The sequence below is a fragment of the Pleurodeles waltl genome, chromosome 12 (genome assembly GCF_031143425.1).
Source record: "Pleurodeles waltl isolate 20211129_DDA chromosome 12, aPleWal1.hap1.20221129, whole genome shotgun sequence".
NCBI lineage: Eukaryota > Metazoa > Chordata > Amphibia > Caudata > Salamandridae > Pleurodeles > Pleurodeles waltl.
In genome coordinates, this window is record NC_090451.1 from 636459869 (window position 1) to 636485443 (window position 25575).

The window sequence follows — 25575 nt, forward strand, 5'->3', positions numbered from 1 at the left end:
GGGCCACTCACATCCTCCCATATCTAAATGACTGGCTGATCAAGAGCGGCAGCAGGCAGCACTGCCAAGGCTGCCCTCCGGCAGCAATTTCCCTGCTTGCAGTTTATCATAAATGCCACCAAGTTCCACCTACAACCTCAACAGATTCAACACTTCTAGGGATCTGTTAACCACAGTTACAGGGGAAAGTCCACCCCCAAACAACAAAGATTCTTGGCATTTCAGAAGCTGCTGACTCTTCTGCAGCTCAATCATCGATGCGCAGTCTGAACTATGATGTACCTCCTAGGGATGATGGCCTTATGTATCGTTATTGTACCCCATATTCAAGGCTCTCTCGGAGCCTCCTACAAGACTGCTTTGCGGCTCAGTGGTCACAAGCAGAGGGTCACTGGGGAAATCTGGTGTAAATAAAGGCCAACACTCACAATGTGCTGCAATTGGGAACAATAAAAAATTGTTGCTGGGCAGACCTTGGCTCATACATCATTTCACATGTGACCATCACCACAGACACGTCTCTCAAAACCTTGGGAACACATCTTGAGGACATGACTACAGGGAATGTGGCTTCCTCAACAATACAGCTACCACATCAATTAGCTATAAGTGCTAACCATACAAATAGTCCTCAATGACTTCTTCTATGTCATCAGATGGAAGGTAGCCCTCATCAAGACGGACAACATGACAGACAAGTTCTACCAACAGAAGAAGGGGGGCACATACTCTCCCCAGCTCTCAGCACTAGCACAGAGGATGTGGCTTCATGCGATCTGCCAAGACATATTCCTAGAAGAGGACAACAACTTTTGCAGACCCGCTCAGCAGGATGTATCAACATGTCCACTAGAGAGAACTCTGCCCTCAAGTTCTGCAAAGGTATACTTCCAGTGGTGGGGAAACCTGTAAACAGACACCCCCAAAAACACAAAATGATCAAGCTTTGCCTCTGGGTGCTCACACCCAGAGTCCATGTGCAATGTACTATGAATAAATTGATCAGAGATCTTTGCCTGCAGTTTTCAGCCTCTCCCACTCCTCTCATATGTGGTCAAAAAATGTTACAAACATCTCTGACACTCATCCTAGTGGCCTCAGGAGGGCCTGACAATCCTGGTACTCCATGTTTCTGGAGAGGTTCTTCATCCCCCACAAGCACATTTATTCTCAGAACGGATCTTCTCACACAGATTCAAGGCCACACAAGATGCCCAGACCCAAGGCAGTTCAACTTATCACTCTGGCACACAATGTCTTAGAATATGGCTATATGTGGACTTCAAAACCTTATTCAGTTAACTATGTGAAGCAAAGGTGGCATCTTTCATCTGCCTGGGTGCCTAAATCAGGCAATATTTTGTGGAGCAAAATGTACTATATTCTTTGTCACTGAAGATATTTCTGAGATCTTAAAAACCTTACAGACAAGTGTGGGCAGCAGGCTACAGGATGCAGATCCCCAGAGAAAGAGATGCAGACAGGTAAAAATAATTCAGAATTTCAGACATTACACAAGGGAAAGCAAATACAGAGGCAGTGGATGAGCATAACAATAAATTCAGTCACAGAAATAAAAAGGGCACAGGTGAAACATAGAAAATCTCAGATGCTTTAACAAAGAGAAACATCAAAAACCCTAAGATGATCTGCTGCAAGTGTGTAGCACTTGAAGCAGGTAAAGTTATCAATGTGGACATATGAGGATCTTGCTACCTCGTAAGGCACCTCTAAATTTGTACAGAATGCCCCACATCTTATAGGTAGACTGTCCATGCTTCCATTCAACATCAACCAGTTAGGTTCCCCAGTCACCTAAAGCACATCATGTCTGAGGCTGGAAGCCTACAAAATAAAATTCCCACCCAAAAACTTCCAGAGTTGACTCACCTGCAGAAAAAGGGATCATAGATTCTGGCTTCTCAAATTGTCCTTGCTCGTTTAGGAAGTTCTGGGGGTTGAAGTGATTGGGGTCTTTCCACACCAAAGGGTCGAAGAAAAGGGAGGTCATGTTAGAGATCACAGAGGTGCCCTGAACGAAGATGAAATGAAAGGCATTAAACAAAATCTCAGGTATAGAGGATGCAACTTTAAGAAAACTGTGGAACAAACCTGGGATGACATACAAAAAGAACCAGGGGATTGGAGAGAATCAGTGCAACTGAAGAACATCCAAGAGACAGCATGCACACTGGTGGGATTAAATCATTACCTGTGGAGCATTATGTGAAATACCTCATCTTACAGCATCACCCAGTTTTTTATTTTACATTTTGACTCTAGTGACAATGTCACTTTCAACCTATTACGCTTTCTCTATCACTTTGACTCAGACGATAAAACAATTGCAAGGAAGCATTGTAGGCCTGAATGATATCTAATGTGCCAATACTCACTTCATAGTTTAAGGCACGTCTACAGGTATGTTTACAGAGCACAAGTGGGAAAACAGGTGTTGTTGATTTGGTTACAATGGCATGCAGGGACCCAGAGGTTTGCTTAAATGCAAATGATCTAGCTTGTAAATCTTCATGTAGTGGCACGTATTTGAGAATTCAGTGTATCTTTCTTAGGGTACCAAATCTAATTCACTTCCTCTATAGCTTTACCTACTTAGTTCTCTTGAACCGGAGATTGGCTTCAGTCATTTTCTGGGTACTCACTTTGGTCAGGTGGTAACCTCGGAGAGTGGTGTCCATGGTGACTTCTCTGAAAACTCCAGCAGGGCTGATGTTCCCAAAGCGCAGAATTTCATTGATAGTAGCCTCCAAGTAGGGCATCTGGAGCCGGTCATCCCAGGCAGGCAGGTGGCCCCAGCCCACCACTTGCTCGATCTCCTACTGGCACCGGACTAACATCAGAGATGTGAGGTAGAGAAGAGAAGGCAAGCTCAGTGATAGTGGTGTTATCATCAACACCCCTTAATTGCCTCCCACGCCTGTCAATATGGTGGCATATGGTGAGGAGTCCTACGACCAAACAAACTGAGACATGCTACCAATATTCCAAACTGTAACTTCAGCACTGCATTGCTAATACAGAATAAACACAGCTCTGCCAATGAATCAGACTCCTCCCACGCAAATCACCTGCCTTTCCAAAACAATGGGACAACAAAGATCCTTCAATGTGTATCTCAACCTCATGCCTCAGATCCTACTTAACTACCCTCAGCACTATATTTAGTAAATTGGACCAACATAATCCCCCAAGCTATGGTCAGTTTGTTACAGGATGAAGGATACCATGGATGCACTCCATCCAAAGAAAGGGCTCAAAAGGATCTTCCTTCCTGTCATAACCTTGCGGCTTAGCATTACTTTTCAGACCAGTGAACTCTCATTTCATTTCAGGTAAGAAGAGGAATGGTAATATACAACAGCATGTCATGTCATTTGCTTGGAGCACTACACACCCCTAGAATCTCACAATGCATTCATCGTTATGCAAGAACAAATCTGTCTCCTTTTCATTTTCCTCTTCTGGTCCTTGGCTGTCCATTTCCCGACTGCTACTACCTTTTGAATTTATCCTGTACTTAGGAATTTTAAAACCCTGGCTTGTGCAGATTTCTTTTAAAGTCAGAAACCAGCCTTGCTTTTTTCCCTATTATCCCTGTTAAGCTTCTTCTAAATTATCTGCTGCTATTCACTGTAGAAGTCAGATCATCATCAGAAGGCATTCACCCTTAACGTTGCATAAAATATATTGTGCCAACTTCACACACAGACTGTTATTGTGTATCTAGTACTTTAGGTATCAATTTGTATATATTAGCCTTAGGTCACCATTTTGCATATCCTACCTTGGATGTCTGGGTAGGTGATCATGTACAGAAACCCCCATCTGAGAGTGGTGGAAGTTGTGTCTGTCCCAGCTACAAAGAGGTCAGCAATGCAAGCTTGTAGATTTTCAGACGAGAATGTGGAGTCTGGATTTGAGTTTTGCTACAATCATCATACAGGAAAAGGGAAGTACAAACAAGTATGTTCATACGTGACACCGACTCTAGACAGCATTTTCTATAATTTGTACACAGGGCCACGTAACTTTCAAACACCAGTGATGTATATAGGAATGTACAATTTTTGAAACTTTTTTAATATACTTACATTAGGGTGGGGGAAACACTGCCTGGGGGAGCGCTGTTTTTATTTTTTTTAACTGGGGCTTTTTTACCTTTCTTTGTCGTCTCCTCAGCCAGGCATTCTAGAGCCTGCACCGGAAGTGAGGGTCAGTTAGAGCCCTCCTTCTGGCCATCAGAGACTCTGTACCGCGAGTTAGCGGTCCAGCTATCGGGCTCTTGGCCCGGCGCCATAAATGAATTCAGCTGAGTGGCCGCACATTGAAGGAGAGCGTGTCACTCGGCTGCTTTGCGCGGCATGAGGGAAGTTTATTTTCAACTTTTTAAATATACTTACAATAGGGTGGGGGAAACACTGCCTGGGGGAGCACCGTTTTTATTTATTTTTAACTGGGGCTTTTTTACCTTTTTTTGTCGTCTCTTCAGCCAGGCATCATTCTAGAGCCTGAACCAGAAGTGAGGGTCAGTTAGAGCCCTCCTTCCAGCCATCAGAGACTCTGTACTGCGAGTTAGCGGTCCAGCTGACGTCGGGCTCTTGGCCCGGCGCTATAAATGAATCCAGCTGAGCGGCCGTGTCTAAGGCAAGCCCGTCTGCGCCCGAACGGGTCCAGGGGCCAGAGATTCTGCCCATTTTTTAAAATGTGCGGCCCCTCAGGGTTATAGCGGCAAAATCAAGATTAAGAATATGCCCTGTAAGCAGAAGGCGCCATCCGATTACGGGGCGCTTGGACCTGTGAGGAATGTAATTAGACAGTACAAGCTCCATTAACCTTGAAGGAGGCCAGAGCTCAGCTTAGGAGGCCTCTGATGTCTGGAATGGCAGCTCAGGAAAATACGGTAGCTCAAGGTCAGCCGTTCCGGTACACCTTGTTAAATTTCTGCTCACTCCCCAAGCACAAACTGGAAATCTGCGAAATTATTGATATTTGGCATATTGATTGTTTTTAACAGAAACCTGGGGCAAAACAGAATCAGACCCGGATTTTGTTGCAGCATCTCCCCCAGGGTATACCTACTACAGATTATATAGACCCCACAATAGGGGTGGGGGCTTGGCTATTATCTGCAGGGCTACTCTTGTGTGCGTTTGGTCTGGTCCCGCCGCTGAAACATGAGAGACAATGGCTTTTAAGATCTCTCAGAACAGTGGAGTACTGTTGGAGGGCCTATTGATTTATCGACCGCTGGGCCCTCCTACAAACTTTGTCCAATCTTGGGTTAAGCTGATAGAACCTATGGTTTTGTCCCCAAAGGCAATTATAATAGGCGATTTTAATATTAATTTTGACGAGATCTGCACTCCAGTGGTTAGGGAGGTCTTAGATCTTATGGAGGCCTTGGATTGGTCCCTCAGAGACTCGGCAGCTACCCATAGTGCAGGACATATATTAGATGGGGTCTTTGTTCGTACTTCTCTACAGCTGGTGTTAACCAATACCCAGTTAAGTTGGACGGATCATCATCTGCTAAACTTTAAATTTGACATCACGCACTTTCCTGCTCTGTATGAGGTGGAGAGCAAAGTATTTAGGCCATGGAAGCAGATTAAAGTGGAAGAGTTAGTTCCGGCCTTAGAAGAGGCCTGGGATAGGCCCAAGAAGCTAGCTCGGCCCCTGCTTGACAGTTTTCAGCAAGAGGTTGAAATGGCCATGACTCAACTGGCTCCCCCAAAGATCCGGGGTCCTTGCAGCCGGAACAAGCTTGGTCAACCTTGGTTTACGAGCGAACTTAAATCTTTCCAGAGAAAGTACCGACAACAGGAGCGCCGGTGGAAATTAAACCCAGTCCCAGAGGAAAGAGCTGCATTAAAGTCCACCCTCAAGGCTTACAAAGCGGCGCGTTTTAAGGCCAAACCTAATTTCTATACTGCCAAAGTGAAGGAGGCATTAAATGCCCCTAGAGAACTATTTAAGGAGATAAAGGCATTATCCACTCCCCTTAGGCCATTCGATCTGGAAAATTCTCAGGAGTTCTGTGATAAGGTTGCTAGGCACTTTGAGAACAAAATTCTCCAAATACACGCAAATTTTGCTCCTCATGAGATCTCTACGGAACTCCCCTCTAGGGTATCTACCGACTCCAAAGCTAGCTGTAAAGTTCTATCTGATTTCCATATCCCATCTCATGACAGTATTAGAAAGAGGATTCTAGAAATTAAGTTAGGTTTCCCTTTGGATCCGTGCCCCCATTCTATTTTTCAACTGGCCCCCAACCTGATGGCTCGGGCGTTAGCTCCTATCTTTCAAGAGGTTCTGATATCTTGGGTGTATCCCTCCCTATGGAAAGAAACCATAGTGGTTCCCCTTAAGAAGAAGCCAGATGGCGACAGCCAGGACCTAAACAATTTATGGCCAATAGCACTTCTTCCCTATCTGGCAAAGATTTTAGAGAAAATCTTGAATGTGGAACTGGCTGAATTCTTAAGTGGGAGCCCTTGACGCCTCTCAACATGATTTCAGAAAGGCGCATAGTACGGAAACGGCCTTGATTTCATCCTCTGATGCTATTCGGAGACTGGTAGAAGGTCAAGGGGTCATCCTAGTAATATTAGATTTATCGGCGGCGTTTGATACCATCTCCCCCCACCTATTGACGTCCCGCCTTTGTCAAGTAGGGATTAGAGAGCGAGCCCTTAAGCTTCTGGAATCTTTTCTTACTAACAGATGGACCACTGCAAGTTGTGGCGACTTTAGATCCACACCTTATCTATTACCCTGCGGGATTCCACAGGGATCTTCTCTGAGTCCCACTCTGTTTAATGTGTATGTTGCCCCGCTGGCTATCTGATTCACTCTTTTGGCTTCATCCCATCCTCTTATGCAGACGATACTCAGCTTATCATCCCAATCAAAAAGCCTTGGGAGGAGGTTGCGGACCGGTTCAACAACTGTATGCAAGCAGTTAGCAATTGGATGAAGACTAAATGGCTTAAAATGGATGCCACCAAAACTGAAATTCTCTGTTTCGGACCAGGAAAAGAGTTATGGAGCTCACGCTGGTGGCCTTCAGAATGTGGCGTGCTTCCTGTCCCCACCACTGTCAGTAGGAATTTGGGCATTCTTTTTGATGATCGCTTATCCTTTAAAAATCAGGTAAACCACACCTTAAAGACATGCCTCTGGTTCATTAAAATGCTCAGGAAATCTTTTCCTTATCTCCAGCATGAATAGAGAGTCTCTGCCATTTTAGCATTGGTGATGTTTAAGGTAGATTATTTCAATGCCTTATTCCTTAATCTGGACAAGGCCTTGATCAACAAATTGCAATTGGTCCAGAACGCAGCCGCTAGAGCGGTTCTCAACCTCTCACGGCAGGTATCAGTCAGAGAGAGCCTCAAACAATGACACTGGCTTCCGGTGGCTCAGCGCGTCATCTTTAAATCGCTCTGTCTAACGTATAAAGCTACTCACGGGATCGGTCCTCGCTACCTCACCGCCAGGCTCTGTTGGCATGCTCCTAAGAGAAACCTGAGGTCCTCCAAAGCCTATCGAATTCAGGTTCCCCGTACTTATAAAGCTAAATGGGGGGATAAAGCTTTCACTGTGGCTGCTGCCAAAGGGTGGAACTCGCTTCCCTTGAATATCAGGCAAGAACCCTCTTACCTAAGGTTCAGGAAACTAGTTAAAACTTGGCTCTTCTCCCGATAGCATCCATTTTGTACCCCGGTTTGTACTTTTAAGTAATTTTTTCTCTTACTATTGTCTGTTTTTTGCTATCTCCCTCTTTTCTCACCTTCTACATTAGCGCTTCGATGCTCTTTGTGAGTCGGAATGCGCTTTACAAATATGACATAGATACATACCATTTACCTGCATCGATTTATTCACATTCTTAAAAAACACATCCAAACCGATTACCATCCTAAACAACTCTACCCCATAACACCTTCACCATCACAGCACACATGAAGAGTGGGTCAAAGTCACTGAAAGGCATTCTACTACCAGACTTTTTCCTTATTTGCAAAGTACTAACACCAGAATACCCCAGTGCATCTGAGTTTTGAATTTTGTTAGCTCACACCGCCCCAACTTGCAAGTCCCCCAACCACTTACCAGAATATGAGCTGAGAGACAGTTAGCACCCTTCTCCACATCCCCACCCAGTAAACCCATATACTTGGAGCTCTCAGCTGGAACCCCTTCAAGGTCTAAGCAACAATAACTCAGTTTCATCCTCACCAATTTTCTCCCCTGGATCAGCAACTATTAAACCTACAGAATTTTGGCATGCGGCCTGGAACTGCATCTCATCCTAAAGACTAACAGCATCCAATGACCATCACTGGTTTCACAAAAAATAATGAAAACCAAGACAAAAACAATCCTCACAAGAATCAGAAGCATCATGAACACTATATTGCTGAGACTGACACACTCCCACATAAATTGGTGAAGAACACAAAATGCCTAGGTCTTTCACAGCAACCACTCAAAACTCATTATAGAAAATTGCTGGCATGGTGAAGGGCCACAATAACCATATTCCCCCTCCACCTTAAAAAACACCTGGTACAGCTAACTCATGTCCACTTAACGCTTTCAAAGATTACACTGATAAACGCAAGATTTCCATTCCTCTATTTTAAGAGGTCCAGTCCATAGGCACAGTGAATGGATGCTTAACAGGACTAAAGCTAATCTTCAACTCTGGGAAAGCACATGCATTTAGAGCTTGAATCCACTGTCTTATTGCTTTCCACAATACATATATTGGCACATACAGAGATGTATGATAGGGCTGCACCCCGTCACATTTCTTGGTTTATATCTATGTAGCACATCTGGGAGATTCTTTGGTGATTCTTGATCCTTCATGTCGGACAGAAACAAGTGTTGTCACTGCCATTCATAGCAAACAATATACTACTAGGGACGTACCAACCCGTAGATGCTGTTAGATTATTCATCAAAAACAACTATGGACGTACCAACCTGTAGATGCTGTTAGATTATTCATCAAAACCAAGGTGATAAATAACAATACTTCAAAGTAATAGTAATAACTTTTAGTTTAAAGGAGAACCATGTCTGGTCCATAGTTAAATGGTGCATAAGGACATCAGTCCAGCACAAACTCATTAGAGTTTATCTTAAAATCATTCTGTTGGGACGAGGGGGCTTTAAATAGAATAACTGGAAGCTCAATGCCAACTACTGGAGAAAGAACCAGGTGAGGAAGTACGTTTAGCTAAATAATGATGGGGAAATGGATGAGCACATGTTAGATATGGTGAAATCTGTTGTCTAGAGAAGTGCATTTCTCTGGTAGCTGACCTAAGAATTAAGCAGAATATACAACATGACTTTGAAAAGACTTGAACATTCTAAAAGGTAAACACAAAAAACGTACGTTTAGGGGCAGTTAAATATTCACATTAACAATGCTATGGCTCACACACTCCTAAAAGGCAAACATTTTTTTTTTTTTAACAAAATGACTAGTCAAGTACATTGGTACCATATAGGCTTTCAGCAAGTGGAGTCCAAACTGCAATTAATTAGCACAATTAAAGGTAGGGGTCAACTGGATACTCCCACTTCATACATTACACCAACTGCTATGGCCGTTTGTTCACTGTGTATTTGAGAAAATGCACAAATAAAAGTATTAAAAATATTTGCACAATTAATAACAGGAATGAAGTATAATTTAGTACTGAAAAACGGAGACTGGAACAGTTTAGGAGATTCCACCAGCAGCTTTATATATCTGCTCACTCTGTTGGAGTGAAACAATTGGGTTTCCTTGACAGGTTCAGCTTGCCAAGTACTTCTGAGATAGTTGGTGAGGTGAAAAGTTTGAGACCCTTGAAAATCAGAATGCAGTGTGGAAGGTGATTAAAACTCTGAATATGAAATGTGTGGGGGCAGTGATTACTGCAAAGATCAGTGGAATCAAAGTAATGAAAACTTTTTGCCAATCTCTGTCATATAACAACATGCATAGTTTGTCTCACAGTAGGGGCGGCAATGGTTACTATGTTCCAAAAACCAGAAAAAGGACCCTGTGATATGTTTGTTGTATTGGCTTATAGCTTTCTCCGCTATTGGATCTTTCATAGATTCATATGCTTGAATCTTCCCCGTCGTCGAAGTGGGAGTCCCACTGTATCACTAGAACAGCGGTGCAATATACACTAATATAGTACACTGTAATGGATAGCCACTGCAATAGCCTATGCATATCCTTTTGTAAAAAAATAACTTAACCTAGGTCACAACCAATCAGACGACAGCACCCTGTAGAACCTTTGCAAGAGAGACTGAGTTGCTCACATTTTCTACCGCACGTCATGTGAAAGGGAGCCTCCCTGAGCTCTGCACAGTATTTCTTCACATTTCTGATATCTTCATCCATTTCTCACCATATCAACTCGTCTAAGAAAGGCCTCTTCACGTCATGTGGATCTTGTGGTGAGAAGAGACTTCACCAGGAGGATCCCTAGAAGGATTGTGTATATATAGCTACTACCCGCAGCATAAGGTCAAAGACTGCAAAATTTGTAGGACCTTTTCAACCAAAACCCTAAAAGACAGAGCGTAGGTTGTTGATTTGGTTACAGAGACTCAAAACTAATCTGATGTCATCTCTGAAGAAGAAGACACTGCTAGCTCTGAACACCTCTTCTGAAAAGCACAAAAAGAGGGAGGGATCACAAGAGGCTCATGAGGGAGAGATCACAAGAGGGTCATAAAAAGGCTGCTAAGAAAACGCACCAGGACCCTTCCAAATCTCCTCACAAAAAGGAAAACCTTCATCTAGTTCTTCTCGGTTATCAAAATCTCCATCAAAGAAGAAACTTGCACTATCGACAGTAGCAAAAACCTCCACTCCCTAGATGGAGATTCCTCAGACACCAGCGAAAGCCTCCTTGGCGAAGCCTTCATTGGCGAAATATCCACCGTTGGTGACGCCTCCACTGTCGACGACGCCTCCACTGTCGACGACACCTCCACCGTCGACGGCATCTCCACCGTCAACGGCATCTCCACCGTCAACGGCATCTCCACCATTGAAGACTACATTGTCGACATTCACTACATCGACGATGACAAAACCATCAGCGATGACAACACAAACAACCTCATCATATCATATCATATAATTCCATCGTCAACAGCATGCTTCTTGTTGACTCCTCCATCATTTAGAATGAAATGACTCTCAAGCTTGCAAGTTATCCCTCTTTTTCAGGCACCATCATCCAGATATTTTTACCAAGATCTTTTGCAGGTATCACCATTACCGCCTGACAATTTTCTGGAAGAATCTGATGATGGTTTATTTGGCCCAGCACACAGTCCATCACAGCTGAATGACAAATATCAAGAGGATGATGATGACGAATATGACCAATATTACCGCCAGGAATTCAGCCCAAAATGTGTGGCTGACAAGACCCAGCAATATATAGAACCCATTCAGGTATCAATGGTTCAGCTTCCTGTGGCATTAGTAGAAGACTTGCACACCATGTTAATAGAGTACTGTACATGTTTTCCAACACCTGTGGGATCACAACCACCTCCTCCTCAAAGAACGCCATCGCCTATACCTGCTTCAACACCAAGGGTTGTACCACCCTCACACATTGCCGTTCCTTCAATGCAAGATCTGCCTTCAATTGATGATGATGCGGAGGAGGGTGAAATTCAAGACACCAGACCTTCTAGCAATGAATGGAATGAATCACACACCTTCTCCTCCACCTGCCCAACCAGCAGAATCACTACCAGAGGACATGGGTGGTTCACGCCCTGATGGAAAGGGACGCAACTAGGTTTCACCTTCCTATAACGGTCAAGCAGTCTGACTGTTTTCTTTACCATTTTAAGGGCCAGTCAAGAAGAACTGTGAGAGGGATTCCAATAATCTACTATGTATGGTAAGAAGGCGCAAAGGTCATGAAGGCACCAAATACAGTACCCCCCCCCCCCCCCCCCCCAAAATAGATAAAAAATTCAAGGCCATAAACAATGCACCTGCATGTTTGGTGGGAGATACAAGGTCAGACTCCGTGATCACCCAGGCTGCACAGAAGAGATCAAAGAATCCTTCGTGCCTATCACTCCCACTCCTGACAAGGAGGGTTGAAGATTCAATAACATAGGCAAGAGATTCATGACGATCTCCGGAACTACAGTGCGGGAAGCCAATGCCTTAGCAATACTGGGGAGGTCTGATCGCCAGATTTAGTAAGATATCACACCATATCTAGACTTTCTGCCAGATGATAAAAAACAGGAGGCACGCAAAAACTTACTAGAAGGAGAAAGAGCAGCTTCCGAAATAATTGATTAATCAATAGGCATTACTTCCGTTGCCGTTTGTCAGCTGGCTGGTGCAGCCGTCCTTAGATGCCAAGTTTGGCTTAAGGCGACCACGTTCCGGCCAGAGGTACAAAGTAAGATTCTGAATATGCATTTCGACGGCGATATGCTTTTTGGCAAGCATATAGATGACTCCTTACAGGCCATTGAGGCGGATACCGATACGGCTAGGTCCTTAGTAACACTTCAGTACAGGAAAACACCTTTTCATCGAGCACTAGATAAAGAAACCTACGCCTTCTGTGGGAGCTATCAATAGTACCAACCACAAAATTATCAATCATTTTGTTCCACCTACCAGCAGCACCGATATCCTGCACCACAGCAAGCTGCATTTTCCAGACAGCAGCCCACACGTAAGCATCCAGCACAATCTAGAGACACGTCAAGGAAAAAGTGACAGTTCAGCGGAGCCTCCTACAGTTTCTCCTATCCTGCCACCCAAGGAAGCACACACATCTTGTTACTACAACCAATGGAAACAAATTACCACAGACAAGTGGGTTCTAGATATAATAAGATATGGCCATACTTTGGAGTTTGTCCAACTTCCACCTCCTCATCTACCATAAACATCACCTATACCCCAAATCCACTTACTCAAAAAGGAAGCAGCCATCCTGCTACAAAAGGGTGCATTAGAGGAAAGGAGTTTTATTCTTGTTTCTTTCTAATAAAGAAATGTTGGGAGAATGGCACCGCATTCTACACCTCAGGAAGCTGAACAAAAATCTACAGAAAAAGGCCTCCCGTATGGTAACTCTCCAAGAGAAATTGCAACTTCTCGACCATGCAGATGTTATGGCCACTCGATTTGCAAGAAGCCCACTTTCACCTCACTATCCACCCAAAGCATCGAAAATATCTCTGCTTTACTGTGGCAGGAGCTCGCTTTCAATTCAAAGTCCTACCCTTTGGTCTCCGTTTAGCTTCCCAAGTGTTTACCAAATGTCTTGCCACGGTAGCAGCACATCTGTGGCTCAAAGGACTACAACCTTTTCAGTATCTTGATGATTGGCTTGAAAAAGCTCTGTCTCTTCAGAAGGTGTCAGAAGCCACGTCAATGTGCCTCCAACTGTTTTCTCTTTTTCCAAAAATCGGTATTCTCACCCTCTCACAGGATAACTTTTCTCAGGGCAACTCTGGGCACCATACAAAACAAGGCATTCTTGCCCGCAGAGAGACAAAGAAGCATAATATCCCAGGCTCACGATCTGTCCAACAAAGAGTTCATTTCTGTGTGTATCCTCAAGTCATTTCTCAGCATGATGTCCTCAGCCATCCTCATGCTGCCTCATGCACGTCTCAGAATGAGATCCTTCCAAGAACAGTTGGACAAGCAGTGGCTCCAAGTAACTAGATCATTCAACGCTCTAATTCGAACTACTCCGACTATGAAAAAGGCACTTCTATGTGGCAATCTGCCAGCAACATTTCTCTCTCCACTTCCAGATTTCATTATTATAGGAAAGTCACTCTTTTTGGCATGGTTACCTCCACTTTTTGCCTGTTTTGAGTGTGCTTAGACTGTTTTTACTAAGATCCATTTAACCATGACCCCAGTGATTATGCTCTCTCCTCTAAACTTGGTTGCTTTGGTACCCTTTACACCCCACAGTTGGCATACTGGTGCACCCCTGTAGGTGTCTAGAATATGGTGCCTAGGTACCCAGGGCATTCGTACACCAGGGGTCCCTGATGACCTGCAGCATGCATTATGGCACCCATGGGAGAACATTCAAACTGTGTCTGCAGGCCTCCCATTTGCAGCCTGCGTAAAAAGGTGCATGCACCCTTTCACTAATGTTCACTACACCAGGTCACTGTAAGTCACTCCTGTGGTAGGCCTTTCAGCCCAAAGGGCAGGGTGCAGGTTCTTGTGTGTGAGGGCACCCCGCATAAGCAGAGGAGCCCCTATGGGCTCCAGTTCCAATGCACTGGACTTTGTAAGGGCGGGGAGGACATTTTACTGGTGTACTGGCCACAGGTCACACTACCCGTGGTCCAGCTACATAATGGTAACTCCAAACCTAGGCATGTTTGGAATCAAACATGTTGGAATCATACCCCAATACTAGTGCCAGAGAATACCCCCCCCCCCCAGTATTGCTCCTACCAGTCTTCCAGGGTTTTGCGAGCATCCCCATAGACATGTTTCTGCCCTCCTGCTGCTTGACCAGCTCAAGCAGGGGAAGAAAGTACAAAGGATTTCCTGCGGGAGAGGGGATGCAACACCCTCTCCCTTGGAAATAAGTGTTACAAGCCAGGGGAGAGGTAGCCTACCCACGCCACCTTGCTTTGAAGGGCACATTTGGTGCTTTCCTTGCATAATCTGGTTTGTATTAGTCCAGCGACCCCTGATCCCTGCTCTGGTACTAAAGCACAGAAAGGAAAGAGGAGTGACCACTCCCCTGTCCATCACTATCCCAGGGGTGGTGCTCAGAGCTCTCCCTGGTGGGCACTTGATTCTGCCATCATTGAAATAAGATGTGCAGAGGCCCCTGAGTGGATCTGGTTGGTCAAGACAGGTAACTGATGTCAGAGACTCCCTCTGATAGGTGGTCAACCTGCAGGGTGACCAAGCCCCATGTTAGGGCTATTTAGGGACTTCCTTGTGGGTGGGTCCCCTGATTCCACGTGCAAGACACCACCAGGACTCCTTCTGCTCCCGGCCACCGAAACCTCACTGGAACCAAACAAGTCTGCAAATCCCGAAACGACCTCGCCCTGCAACATTGTTTCTTGGCTCCTTCCAGCAATTGCAACATTTCCACGGCCGTGCATCCTCTGGGGTCGGCAAGACTTCAGCTACACCAAAGAAGCAAGAAGGAGTCTCCCTTGGAGTGAAGGAATCACCTCCCCTGCATCTGTAAGTACCTAATGCAATGACATCTGGCTCCTGGGATCTGCTCACCACTGGAACTGCATGGATCCCTCAATACAGGTGGTGGTTCTGAGTTGTCCTCTTCGTCCTCTCAGCCCTCTGTCCAACTTGGGAGACGGTGAGCCCTTGCCTTTCCTGGCAGGACAGAATCCCTGTGCACTGCGACTCTTGCAGCAATCAAGGCTTATTGACTCTAGCTATGAGTAATCTTCAGGCTCCAAGTAGCCCCGGCCCCAGCACTGCATCCTTGCAAGGACAGTCTCCCCTCTGCTGCTCCAGCAATGTGGGACTCCTCTCCAGGTGCGCTGACTGGGCCTCAGTGCAACTTACTATGCCTGCTGCCAGTAAGTTGCCTGTGGGGGTTACGACTACTTCTGCTGGCTCTCCTGACTGCTGAGGGTCAGCCCGGACTCCCCTCTAAGTGTTGAGTCCCCTGGACTTTACTGGTCCTCTTCAGCTATGCAAATCCTCTTCTGCCCAGATTTCCACTTGCTAAGGTTTGTTGGTGGTCCTCCTGACCATTGACCCGACTGCGACTCGGTGAATGGTGTGGGACAGCTTCTACACGACTTAAGGGACTCTTCTGCAGCTCCTGGACTCTACAGCTGGCCTTCATCTTTTATCATCGATCTGGATCTTCATCCACAGAAGGGTGGGTAGTGGGTCCTGACCCACCTGGACACTCCTGTATTGGCTGGACTCTGTCCCCTTCTTTTGCAGTTCCTCTTCTTCCAGAATCCACCATTGGGTTCCACTAGACTGGTCCTGTTCTTGCAAAGTTCCTTTTCCAAGTCCCCTTGTTAGTCTATGAGAAGACCAGGTAACTTACCTCTGCTCTCCTGGTCGCAGGGGGGTCATCTAGGTACTCACCTTTGGAGATGAGTTCTCCCAGCTCCCTCCTAACCATACTACATCTTTGGGTGGGGGACCTCACTTCACTTTCCAATATTTTAGTATATGGTTTCGCCCTCTGTAGGAAGCTGGCTCTGTATATACTATTTCAAAGTGAAAGATAGTGTGTACACAGAGTCCAGGAGTTCCCCAAGAGGCTTGACAGAGGCAATAATAGATAATACTAATGCTCTATTCGTGTAGTGTGGTTGAGCAGTTATGCTTATCAGAGGGTAGTGTTAAGCATTTGTTGTACCCACACAAGCAATAAGTGAAAACACACATTCAATGACTTAACTCCAGGCCAATAGGTTTTTATATAGAAAAATATTCTTTTGTTGATTTATTTCTACAATCACAAGATTCATTTAGCAGGTAAGTACATCAAATGAAAGGTACTTTGCATAGTAATACTTAGGACTTTGATTAGAATCAATATTGTACACAGTTTTCTTTAAAATGGCAAAAAGCTATTTTAAAAGTGGACACTGCAATTTTCAGTAGTTCCTGGGGGAGGTAAGTAAAGTACAGTTTCTGAGGTAAGTACCACACTTACGGGTTCAGTCTCATGGACATAGGTAGCCCACCGTTGGGGGTTCAAGGCAACCCCAAACACCCAGCACCAGCAACACAGGGCCGGTCAGGTGCAGAGGTCAAACAGGTGCCAAAATAAGTTGGGCGCCTATGGAGACGTGGGGTACTCCGGGTCCCGTCTGCTTACAGGTAAGTACCCGTGTTGTTGGAGGGCAGACCAGAGGGGTTTGGAGGAGTACTGGAGGAACCCCAAGTAGGCACAAAAACAACACCCTCAGCGGCACGGGGGTGGCAGAGTTCAGTGGGCCAACAGGGTGACGGGGTCTCAATAGAACTCTATGGAGGGACCCGGGGGTCACTTAGGCGCTGCAGGCTGGGCACAAGGTGGCCTCTCGGGCAAGCCACCAACTGGGCAACGGTGAGGGCCGCCTGCTGGCCGTTGCTGCACCGGTGGGTCGGTTTCTCACGGCTTAGGGGCTGCAGGTTCAGTGCTTCTCCAGGTGTCCGATATCTTCGTCCTGAGCAGTCGCGGTCAGGGGGGTCCTCGGGATTCCCTCTGCAGGTGTCGTCGTGGGGGTGCAGAGGCCAGCCAAGGGTGGGCAACGTTGTCAGAGGTGCCTGGGCTCCTCTCTGGATAGTTGGTTTCTCTGGACATGGGCTGGGGGCGTCAGGTGCAGAGTAGTTGAACTCACGCTTCTGGGGTGAGGTGAGAGTCCCTTTAAAGTTGGTTTCTTGGTCTCTTCTTTGGGCAGGTCCACTGTCTACAGGAGTTTCTTGGCCCTTGATGATGCAGGCAGTCCCCTGGATGCTTTTCAGGGGTCGTTGTTCCTGCAGAACGCGTTGCTTTCTTTCTTGCAACATTTTGAAGCAGGAGACGGGTCGGTAGGGCAGGGCAGAGTCAGTGTCTCCTTCTCTTCTCTTCGGGGTTTTCAGCTCAGCAATCCTCCTTCTTTCTTGAGGTTGTCAGGAAATCTGAGAGAGCTGGGTTCAGGGTTGCCCCTAAATACTAAATTTAGAGTGTGTTAGGGTCAGAGGGCAGTAGCCAATGGCTACGGTCCCTGAGGGTGGATACACCCTCCTTGTGCCCACTACCTCTAGGGAGTGGGGTACATCTCTATCCCTATTGGTCCTAATCCTCCAAAGCAAGATGGAGGATTTCTCAAGGAGGGGGATCACTTCAGTTTCTGATCACCTTAGGGGTGGTCCTGGCTGTGGGGATGACTCCTCCTTGTTTTTCTCATTATCCCTCCAGACATGCCGCCAAAAGTGGGGGCTCGTCCAGGGGGAGGGCATCTCCACTAGCTGGAGTGACCTGGGGCACTGTAACACCAGGCTTGAGCCTTTGAGGCTCACCGCCAGGTGTTACAGTTCTTGCAGGGGGAGGTGTGAAGCACCTCCACCCAGCACAGGCTTTGTTTCTGACCACAGAGTGCACAAAGGCACTCATCCCATGTGGTCAGAAACTCGTCTGGAAATGGCAGGCTAGCACAGACCGGTCAGCCTTGCACTAGCAGTACATACAGGGTGCATCTCTAAGATGCCCTCTGTGTGCATTTTCAATAAATCCCACACTGTCATCAGTGTGGGTTTATTGTGCTGAGAAGTTTGATACCAAACTTCCCAGCATTCAGTGTAGCCATTATGGTGCTGTGGAGTTCGTAATGACAGACTCCCAGACCATATACTCAGTATAGCTACCCTGCACTTACAATGTCTAAGAATTGACTTAGACACTGTAGAGGTACAGTGCTCATGCAGATATGCCCTCACCTGTGTTATAGTGCACCCTGCCTTAGGCCTGTAAGGCCTGCTAGAGGGGTGACTTACCCATGCCACAGGCAGTGGTTTGTGGGCATGGCACTCTGAGGGGAGTGCCATGTTGACTTTGTCTTTTCTCCCCACTAGCACACACAAGCTGCAAAGCAGTGTGCATGTACTGAATGAGGGATACCCGAGGGTGGCATAATACATGCTACAGCCCGTAGGGACCTTCCCTGGCCACAGGGCCCTTGGAACCAGGGGTACCTTTTAAAGGGACTTAACTGTGTGCCAGGGCTTTGCCAATTGTGGAAACAAAGGTACAGTTTTAGGGAAAGAACACTGGTGCTGGGGCCTGGTTTGCAGGGTCCAGAACACTTCCATCAAAGCTGGCATCAACACTAGGCACAAAAGTGGCGGGGGTGACCATGCCAACAGTGGCATTTTCCTACACCACCCTATAAGGCCCTAGCTATTTTCTGCTATTTGTTGCTAATCCTTGTTGTTTTCATATGCTAATTCCTACTACGTGTGTATATAGTGTAGTCTTACCTCCAGTTGGGGGACTGCTTATAAGTAATCTAGTTCAGTGTTACTGTAATAAAGCACCTTTATTTTTGCAACACTCTGTGGTTCCTTTCATGTGAGATAAGTTACTGTGTGACAACTGTGGTATTGCAAGTGCTTTACGCTGCTCACCACAGCTACCACTGGAGAGCCCTGGCTTCCTAGACGCTGTCTCACTAACTAATAGGTGTTTGCTGGACCTAGTATAAGGTGCAAACACCATAGGTGTCCACCACACACCAGGCCAGCTTCCTACAATTATCACCAAAGATGCCTTCCTGGAAGGTCGGAGAACCCATCTTCAAGATCTCCAAAGGAGGGGCAGATGGAGTGCCTCTCTTTCCAAAATGCACATCAGTTTCCTAGAAATGAGAGCCATTTTTCTGGCACTGTAATCATTCCTTTCGAGGATACAAACATCATCCATCCTCATTCAAACAGACAACACCACCTGCATGCATTTTCTTAATAAGCAGGGAGATAACAAGGTCTCACATTCTTTCTCTAGAGGCTCAGAGAATTTGGAAATGGGCACTACAACGCTGTATGTCCATCAAGGCGAAGCATCTGCCAGAGAGAAAGAACAATCTAGCAGATATCCTTAACAGAACCAGCCTAACCTGCCATGATTTGGAACTCCAATCAACCAATTCTCGACTTCATATTCCAGAGATGGGCCACACCAAATTTAGATCTCTTTGCGCCGAAAGAGAACCAAAAAAGACGGTTCTTCGCCAACTGGAAACCACAGAAAGGGTCATGGGGGAATGCGTTTCGATAAAATGGTCAGGGATCTTTGTTTACGCTTTTCCCCCATAACCTCTCATCTCCAGGATTCTAATGAAAATGAAGAGAGAACCGTGCCACCTGATCCTCATTGCTCCATGCAGGCCCTGACAACACTGGTTCACACAACTTCTTCTGCTCTTGGAAACCAACCCATCGCCTGCCTGTGGCGTCAACTCTATTAACCATGAACAAAGAGTAGATCCTCCGTCCACATTCCACCTCTCTCCAATTGCATGCATGGCTTCTGAATTCAACGAGTTCAAGCATTTATTATCCAAGGTGAGGGCTGATTCCACCAACAGAGCCTATAGGTTCAAATGGAGACGTTTTTGCTCAGATTCTACCTTACCTACTATCTCTGTCTAAATCAGAACTGGTACATGCGTCATTTAAAGTTCACCTCACTGATATGTGGTGGGTAACTAAGGTACTAACACCTTATACCAGGTCTCCCCTATTAGTGTAGTGTAGGCAGTGTCTAGAAGCCAGGCTCTGTAGAGGTAGCTGTGGATGAGCAGCCAAGGCTTATCTAGGAGACATGCAAAGCTCATGCAATACCACTGTAGTCACACAACACTTACACACATGAAAGAAAACACTCAGTGTTACAAAAATAAAGGTACTCTATCTGATAGAGACTTCCAGTTTCAGATTCCCCACCTTAGAATTTCCCCCGGTCGTCAAAACTGGATCCTGCAAATTTTCTTCGAGCAGTACCCTTGAGTGTCGTTAGGTGGCGTCTGGTGACTCCGTGGGCGTTATTTTCTTTCCGCACTATGCACTGATCTGGAGAGAGCTACCCTGGTTCATTTTTGACTGATTTTGACTGTTGCTGAGTTTTTGGTGAATTCTTGGTGCGTTGAGGATGTCCCCCGAGACCTGTTTAAAACTTTGCTAGGCCTGTCACCGCATGATGTCGGTGACAAATCCACACCGGGTCTGTTTGTGGTGCCTGGAGTGTGACCTCGCACCCGAAGGCCTTGAGGGAGCGTTCCCTCAAGCTTATATCGGCCCAGCGCTCGACTCCGCGTCAATCCCGTGTGACAGTTCGAACAGTATAAAGGCAACTGAGAGGTATGGAGTTGATTATATAAGTGGTTTATTCTAAATAATTGATAGCAATAAAGGGTTATGATGGTGGTGGTTGTTCTTCCCGCACTTGTGAGCTTGTCCGTCTGCTTTTTCCCCTTCCCGGATTGGTGTTGTCTTCTAATTGTTTTCTTCTCTTTCAGGTTGCGTCTCAGGGGAATCCAGGATGGTACCGGAAATAGAAGGACAAAACGCCGGGTAAGTATAGGGTCCTATAATAGGGTTTGTCCTCTTTTCCTAGCATGGACTGGGGAAGCAAGGTAAACACACAAGGAGGGGTTGGGTGGTCGTGAGAAAGTGGGGAAGTAAATGTGTCCACACAAAACAAAAACCTAATAGGGGTGTTGTAAAGGTGCCACACAGGTGCTGGTTGCTGTGCCCCTTCTTAATTCCCCTTTTCTCCTTTTCCTCCCCCTCCTCTATATCCCCTCCCCAGTCCTTTTTTTAGTTATGCCCCTCTTTGGCGTCCACAAGGACCGTACCTTGGTTAGCCACGACCCTACAGGGTCGTGGCTGGCGTTGTAGCAGTCCTCCGTCTGCACTCTCCTCTAAGGGTTTCTTTGTTCGGTCTCTTCGGGCTCCCCAGGCTTTCCTCGTCCTTCCTTCCAATTCGGTAGTACTCTCGGGTGCTCCTCCTCGCTGGTGAGTTCCTCGGTTCTCCTGCTCTCCTCCTGTCCGACGGGCTCTCTCCCTCGGTGCGGCGCGTCTTTCCTTTTACCCTCTCCATGCCGGGAAACCATGATGGTTTCCCCGGCAACGCGAGGCTGCCAGCCTCGCTCTCGTCGCGTTTCCCCGGCAACGGGGAGACGCGGAAATGACGTATCGGCACTGTCCGATACGTCATCGGGAGCGAACTGTGACGGGGACACCCCGTCACATCCCGGTCTCGCTCGAGAAGAAGGTCTCAAGACCTCTCGCTGAGTCACCACCACTCGTCATCCTCCAAGTCTTCGGGTCACTCAGGTAAGAGGAAAAGAAGTCGAAGAAGGCTAAACAACCTTCGACTTCACCCCATCGCTCAGCTGATGTGACACAGGAGAAGCGTTGATGCTCGAGGCCTCCATTCTGGGAGGCTACTTCTGGGTCCACTCCGTGCCTCCCCGACTTTTTGGGGAGCCAGAGCGACCCCTGCCCCATTGAAAGAATTCTATGAGGCCATGCATCTAATTTTTGTGTAGTCTGCCCCCCCCCCTCCCTTCCTCCACCCCCTTCGGTGCCTTCGGGCCCTGGGGGTTTGTCTGGGACCCCTTTGGGTTCCGCACCTGCAGCTCTGGCCCCGGCCTCTGAGGTCCCTTCTGGATCCCCTACCGGATCCGTACCGACACCGATCGTACCATCTCGACCTTCTCCACTGCCAGTTCACCATCAACACTCCCGACGTCAGTTGTGCCCACGATCGGCATCAACCCGATTTTAATCCCTGATGACTCTGATTCGGAGCGGCGTCGGCGGACGACGCCCTCTTCTTTGATGGGTTCTATTCACCCCAGGTTGGATTCAGACCCTTTTTCTTATTTCTATGAATACTGAGACGGATTAGAGGGGTCCCTGGACCCTTATGGGTACCAGGACAACCCTAACATGGACTGGGCACAGGAATTGGGTGAGGCCAGCGGTCTGGATACTTCTCCAGACGCTGGCATGCTTTCTCCTCCTACCGTGGCTACGGCAGAGGGAGCCACTTATTCTATGGTTGTCAGTAGGGTGGCTGAGGTCCTTGGCCTTCCACATCTGAGCCTCTCCTTCCTTTCAATGAAGCCCTCATTGATGTCTTACTCTGTACTTGGTCCAGACTCCGCACAGGGGCTCCTGTGAACAGGTCCATCGCTCGCCACAATCGGCCCGCCTCGAACGACCCTAAATTCCTGTCCCAAATTCCATGCTTGAGAGCCTTGTTATCTAGGCATCCTCGTCATCTGGCGCATTCCCTTCCGCACCTTGGGAAGAAGATGTTTTCTTCCTCCAGTCTGGCGTTGCGGTCAGTGAACACCGCATGACTTTTGGGCCATTGTACTCACTCCCTGTGGGATACGGTCGAGCACGTCTTGCCGCAAATACAGGGGGAGGCCCGGACTATCACTTCCCAAGCAGTTGCTGATGCGAGAGACACTGCGAAGTTCACTATTCAATGTGTACTGTACACAACTGACTCTTTTGGGTAGATCGGTTGCGTTGACGGTGGCCTTGAGGCGCCACACCTGGTTGAGGACATCTGGTTTCTCAGGGGATGTCCATAGACCCTTATGGACATGCCCTTTGATGGCACCCGTCTCTTTGGTGACAAGGCGGACTCGGCGCTTGAGAGGTTCAAGGACACCGGGGCTACAGCTCGGTCCCTCGTCCATTCGACTGCCCCTCATCCCCAACAGTCCACCTTTCGCCCCTTTTGTGGCCAAGGAAGGGGCTCCCTGTCGCATCCCTTTCCCAGCCACCCTGCCACCCATGCTGTTTAGCCCCTGCGTGGCTGGGGATGTAGAATCCCACAGGTTTGTGGGACAGGGAACCAGAGGTCTGCCCAGTCCACCCCCACCCATGCTACAGCCTCCAAGCCTTCCTAGTCCGTTCCCCCAACCCAGTCCAGTTGCCAGGATTCGCCATCACCTGCCCCACTGGGAATCCATCACCACGGACGACTGGCTTTTGCAGATTGTCCAAAAGGGCTACTCCCTCCCCTTCGAGACTGCCCCTCTGTCCATATCTCCATCCTATGGCCACTTACCGGAGGATCATCTGGCACTTCTCTACAAGGATTTAGCGTCTCTCTTGGCCAAGGGAGCCATAGAGAGGGTCCCTGTGCCAGAAGTAGGTTGTGGTGGTTATTCCCAATACTTTCTGGTGCCCAAAAAGGACAGGGAATTACGTCCTATCCTAGACCTTTCGGCCCTCAAGCTCTCCCTCAGAAGGAGATGTTCAAAATGCTCAGCCTGGCTCAGGTCCTGTCTGACTTGGACACAGGAGACTGGATGGTAGTGTTGGACTTGCAGGACATTTATTTCAATATTCCCGTCTTGCCTGCCCACAGACGTTACCTAGGATTCATGGTAGGTCACGAGTACTTTCAATTTACCGTGCTTCCCTTTGGCCTTACCAGCTCCCCTGGGTGTTCACGAAAGTGATGGCAGTAGTTGCAGCTCACCTGCTCAGGTTGGGGGTTTCAGTCTTTCCCTACCTTGACTGGCTGTTGAGGGCGGACACGCCCCAGAAAGTCATCTCCCACCATTAGACTACGGCAAACCTCCTGCACACGCTGGTGTTCACTATAAACATGCCAGAATTGGGAAAAAAGGCAGACAAGTGGGTCTGCACCAGGGTGAGCAAGAAAACTCACACAGTGGCTGACTACAAGAAGAAGGTAGCAAGTAAGCATCAGGATAAGGGTGGGGACAAAGATAAAACTAAAGTCTTCATCAGGCCCACAAAACTCCTCTGGGTGTGGGAATAAATCCTCTTCCTCAAATTTAAGAAGCTTTGGTGCTACATGTGTAAAAACAAAGGCCATAGGGCAGGAGAACGCTCCTGTCCTAAGAAAGTCACCAAGCCCCCCACAACTACTAATACCACATCTACCTCTAGTGCCCCTAGCAATGGCAGTAGAGGTGGTAATAACACTAGTAGTAATTAGTCCACAAGTGTAGCTGGGCTCACCTTGGGGACTGTAGTGGGATATGGACTAGTCTGGGAGGCCACAGAGGCTGTGTTGGTCTCAGATGGGGGCACTGACTTTGCCACTCTAGCTGCCTGTCCCCTTAATATGGGTAAGGACAGGCAGCATCCCTTAATCAGTGGTGTTGAGTCTAAGGCCAACAGGGACACAGGTGCCAGTGTGACTATAGTGACTTAAAAACTGGTGTCTCCTGAGCAAAACCTACTTGGTCACACCTACCAAGTGATTGATGCTCATAATAACACTTTGTGCCACCCTATGGCAGTTATTGATTTCATCAGGGGGGCGTTACTGGCCCTAAAAAGGTTGTAGTGTCCTCTGATCTACCTGTAGAATGTCTGTTAGGTAATCACTTGGAGACTTCAGCTTGGGCTGAAGTGGAATTGGAGGCCCATGCAGCAATGCTGGACATCCCTGGGCACATCTTTGCCCTCACCAGAGCACAGGCTAAGAAAATAAAAACAGGGAACTTTGGAACCTAGAACAATGGCCCAGGAGGATCCTAAACAGAAGAGCAGAAATGGGAAAAAGGTACCCCCTGCTCCAGCCTCCAGTAACAATTGAACTCCTGAGGGAGGAGAATCTACTCCTTAGGTGGAACCTACAGTAGACGAGCGCCAAGCTGACACAGCTGAGCTCTCGGTGCAGGGGGGCCCACCAGGGAGGAACTCTGTATGGAACAGAAAACCTGTCCCACACTGGAGAGCTTAAGGCAGTAAGCTGCAGCACAAGAGGCAGGGGATATCAGTGGCACCCATAAGGTCTACTGGGATAATAGCCTCCTATACTCAGAAGCATGGGACCCTAAATGGGGTGCCACCAGGAGACTGGTTATCCGTCTGAAGTTTAGGGAGTTCCTATTATCCTTGGCACGTGATATTCCCCTTGCAGGCCACTTGGGGCAAAGCAAGACTGGAGACAGGCATGTCCCTCACTTTCACGGGCCCTATGTGTCAGAAGACACCAAGGAGTTTTGTCACTC

General features: G+C 47.3%; 1 protein-coding gene across 2 annotated transcripts in view; it reads right to left on the reverse strand.

The window, feature by feature from the left end:
• The window catches only part of LOC138268455 (cytochrome P450 2C28-like), a 126899-nt gene that overhangs the window by 2830 nt on the left and 98494 nt on the right, over positions 1 to 25575 (reverse strand). The window contains exons 6-7 of one of the 2 annotated variants that reach the window (XR_011200004.1): positions 2664 to 2851; positions 1891 to 2032 (exon numbers count right to left, since the gene is read on the reverse strand). Coding sequence is in view for 1 of the 2 variants with exons in the window: in XM_069218108.1 (XP_069074209.1) it covers positions 3780 to 3947 (168 nt within the window). In the remaining variant the exon portion in view is untranslated. The other variant, XM_069218108.1, reaches the window with a different exon arrangement.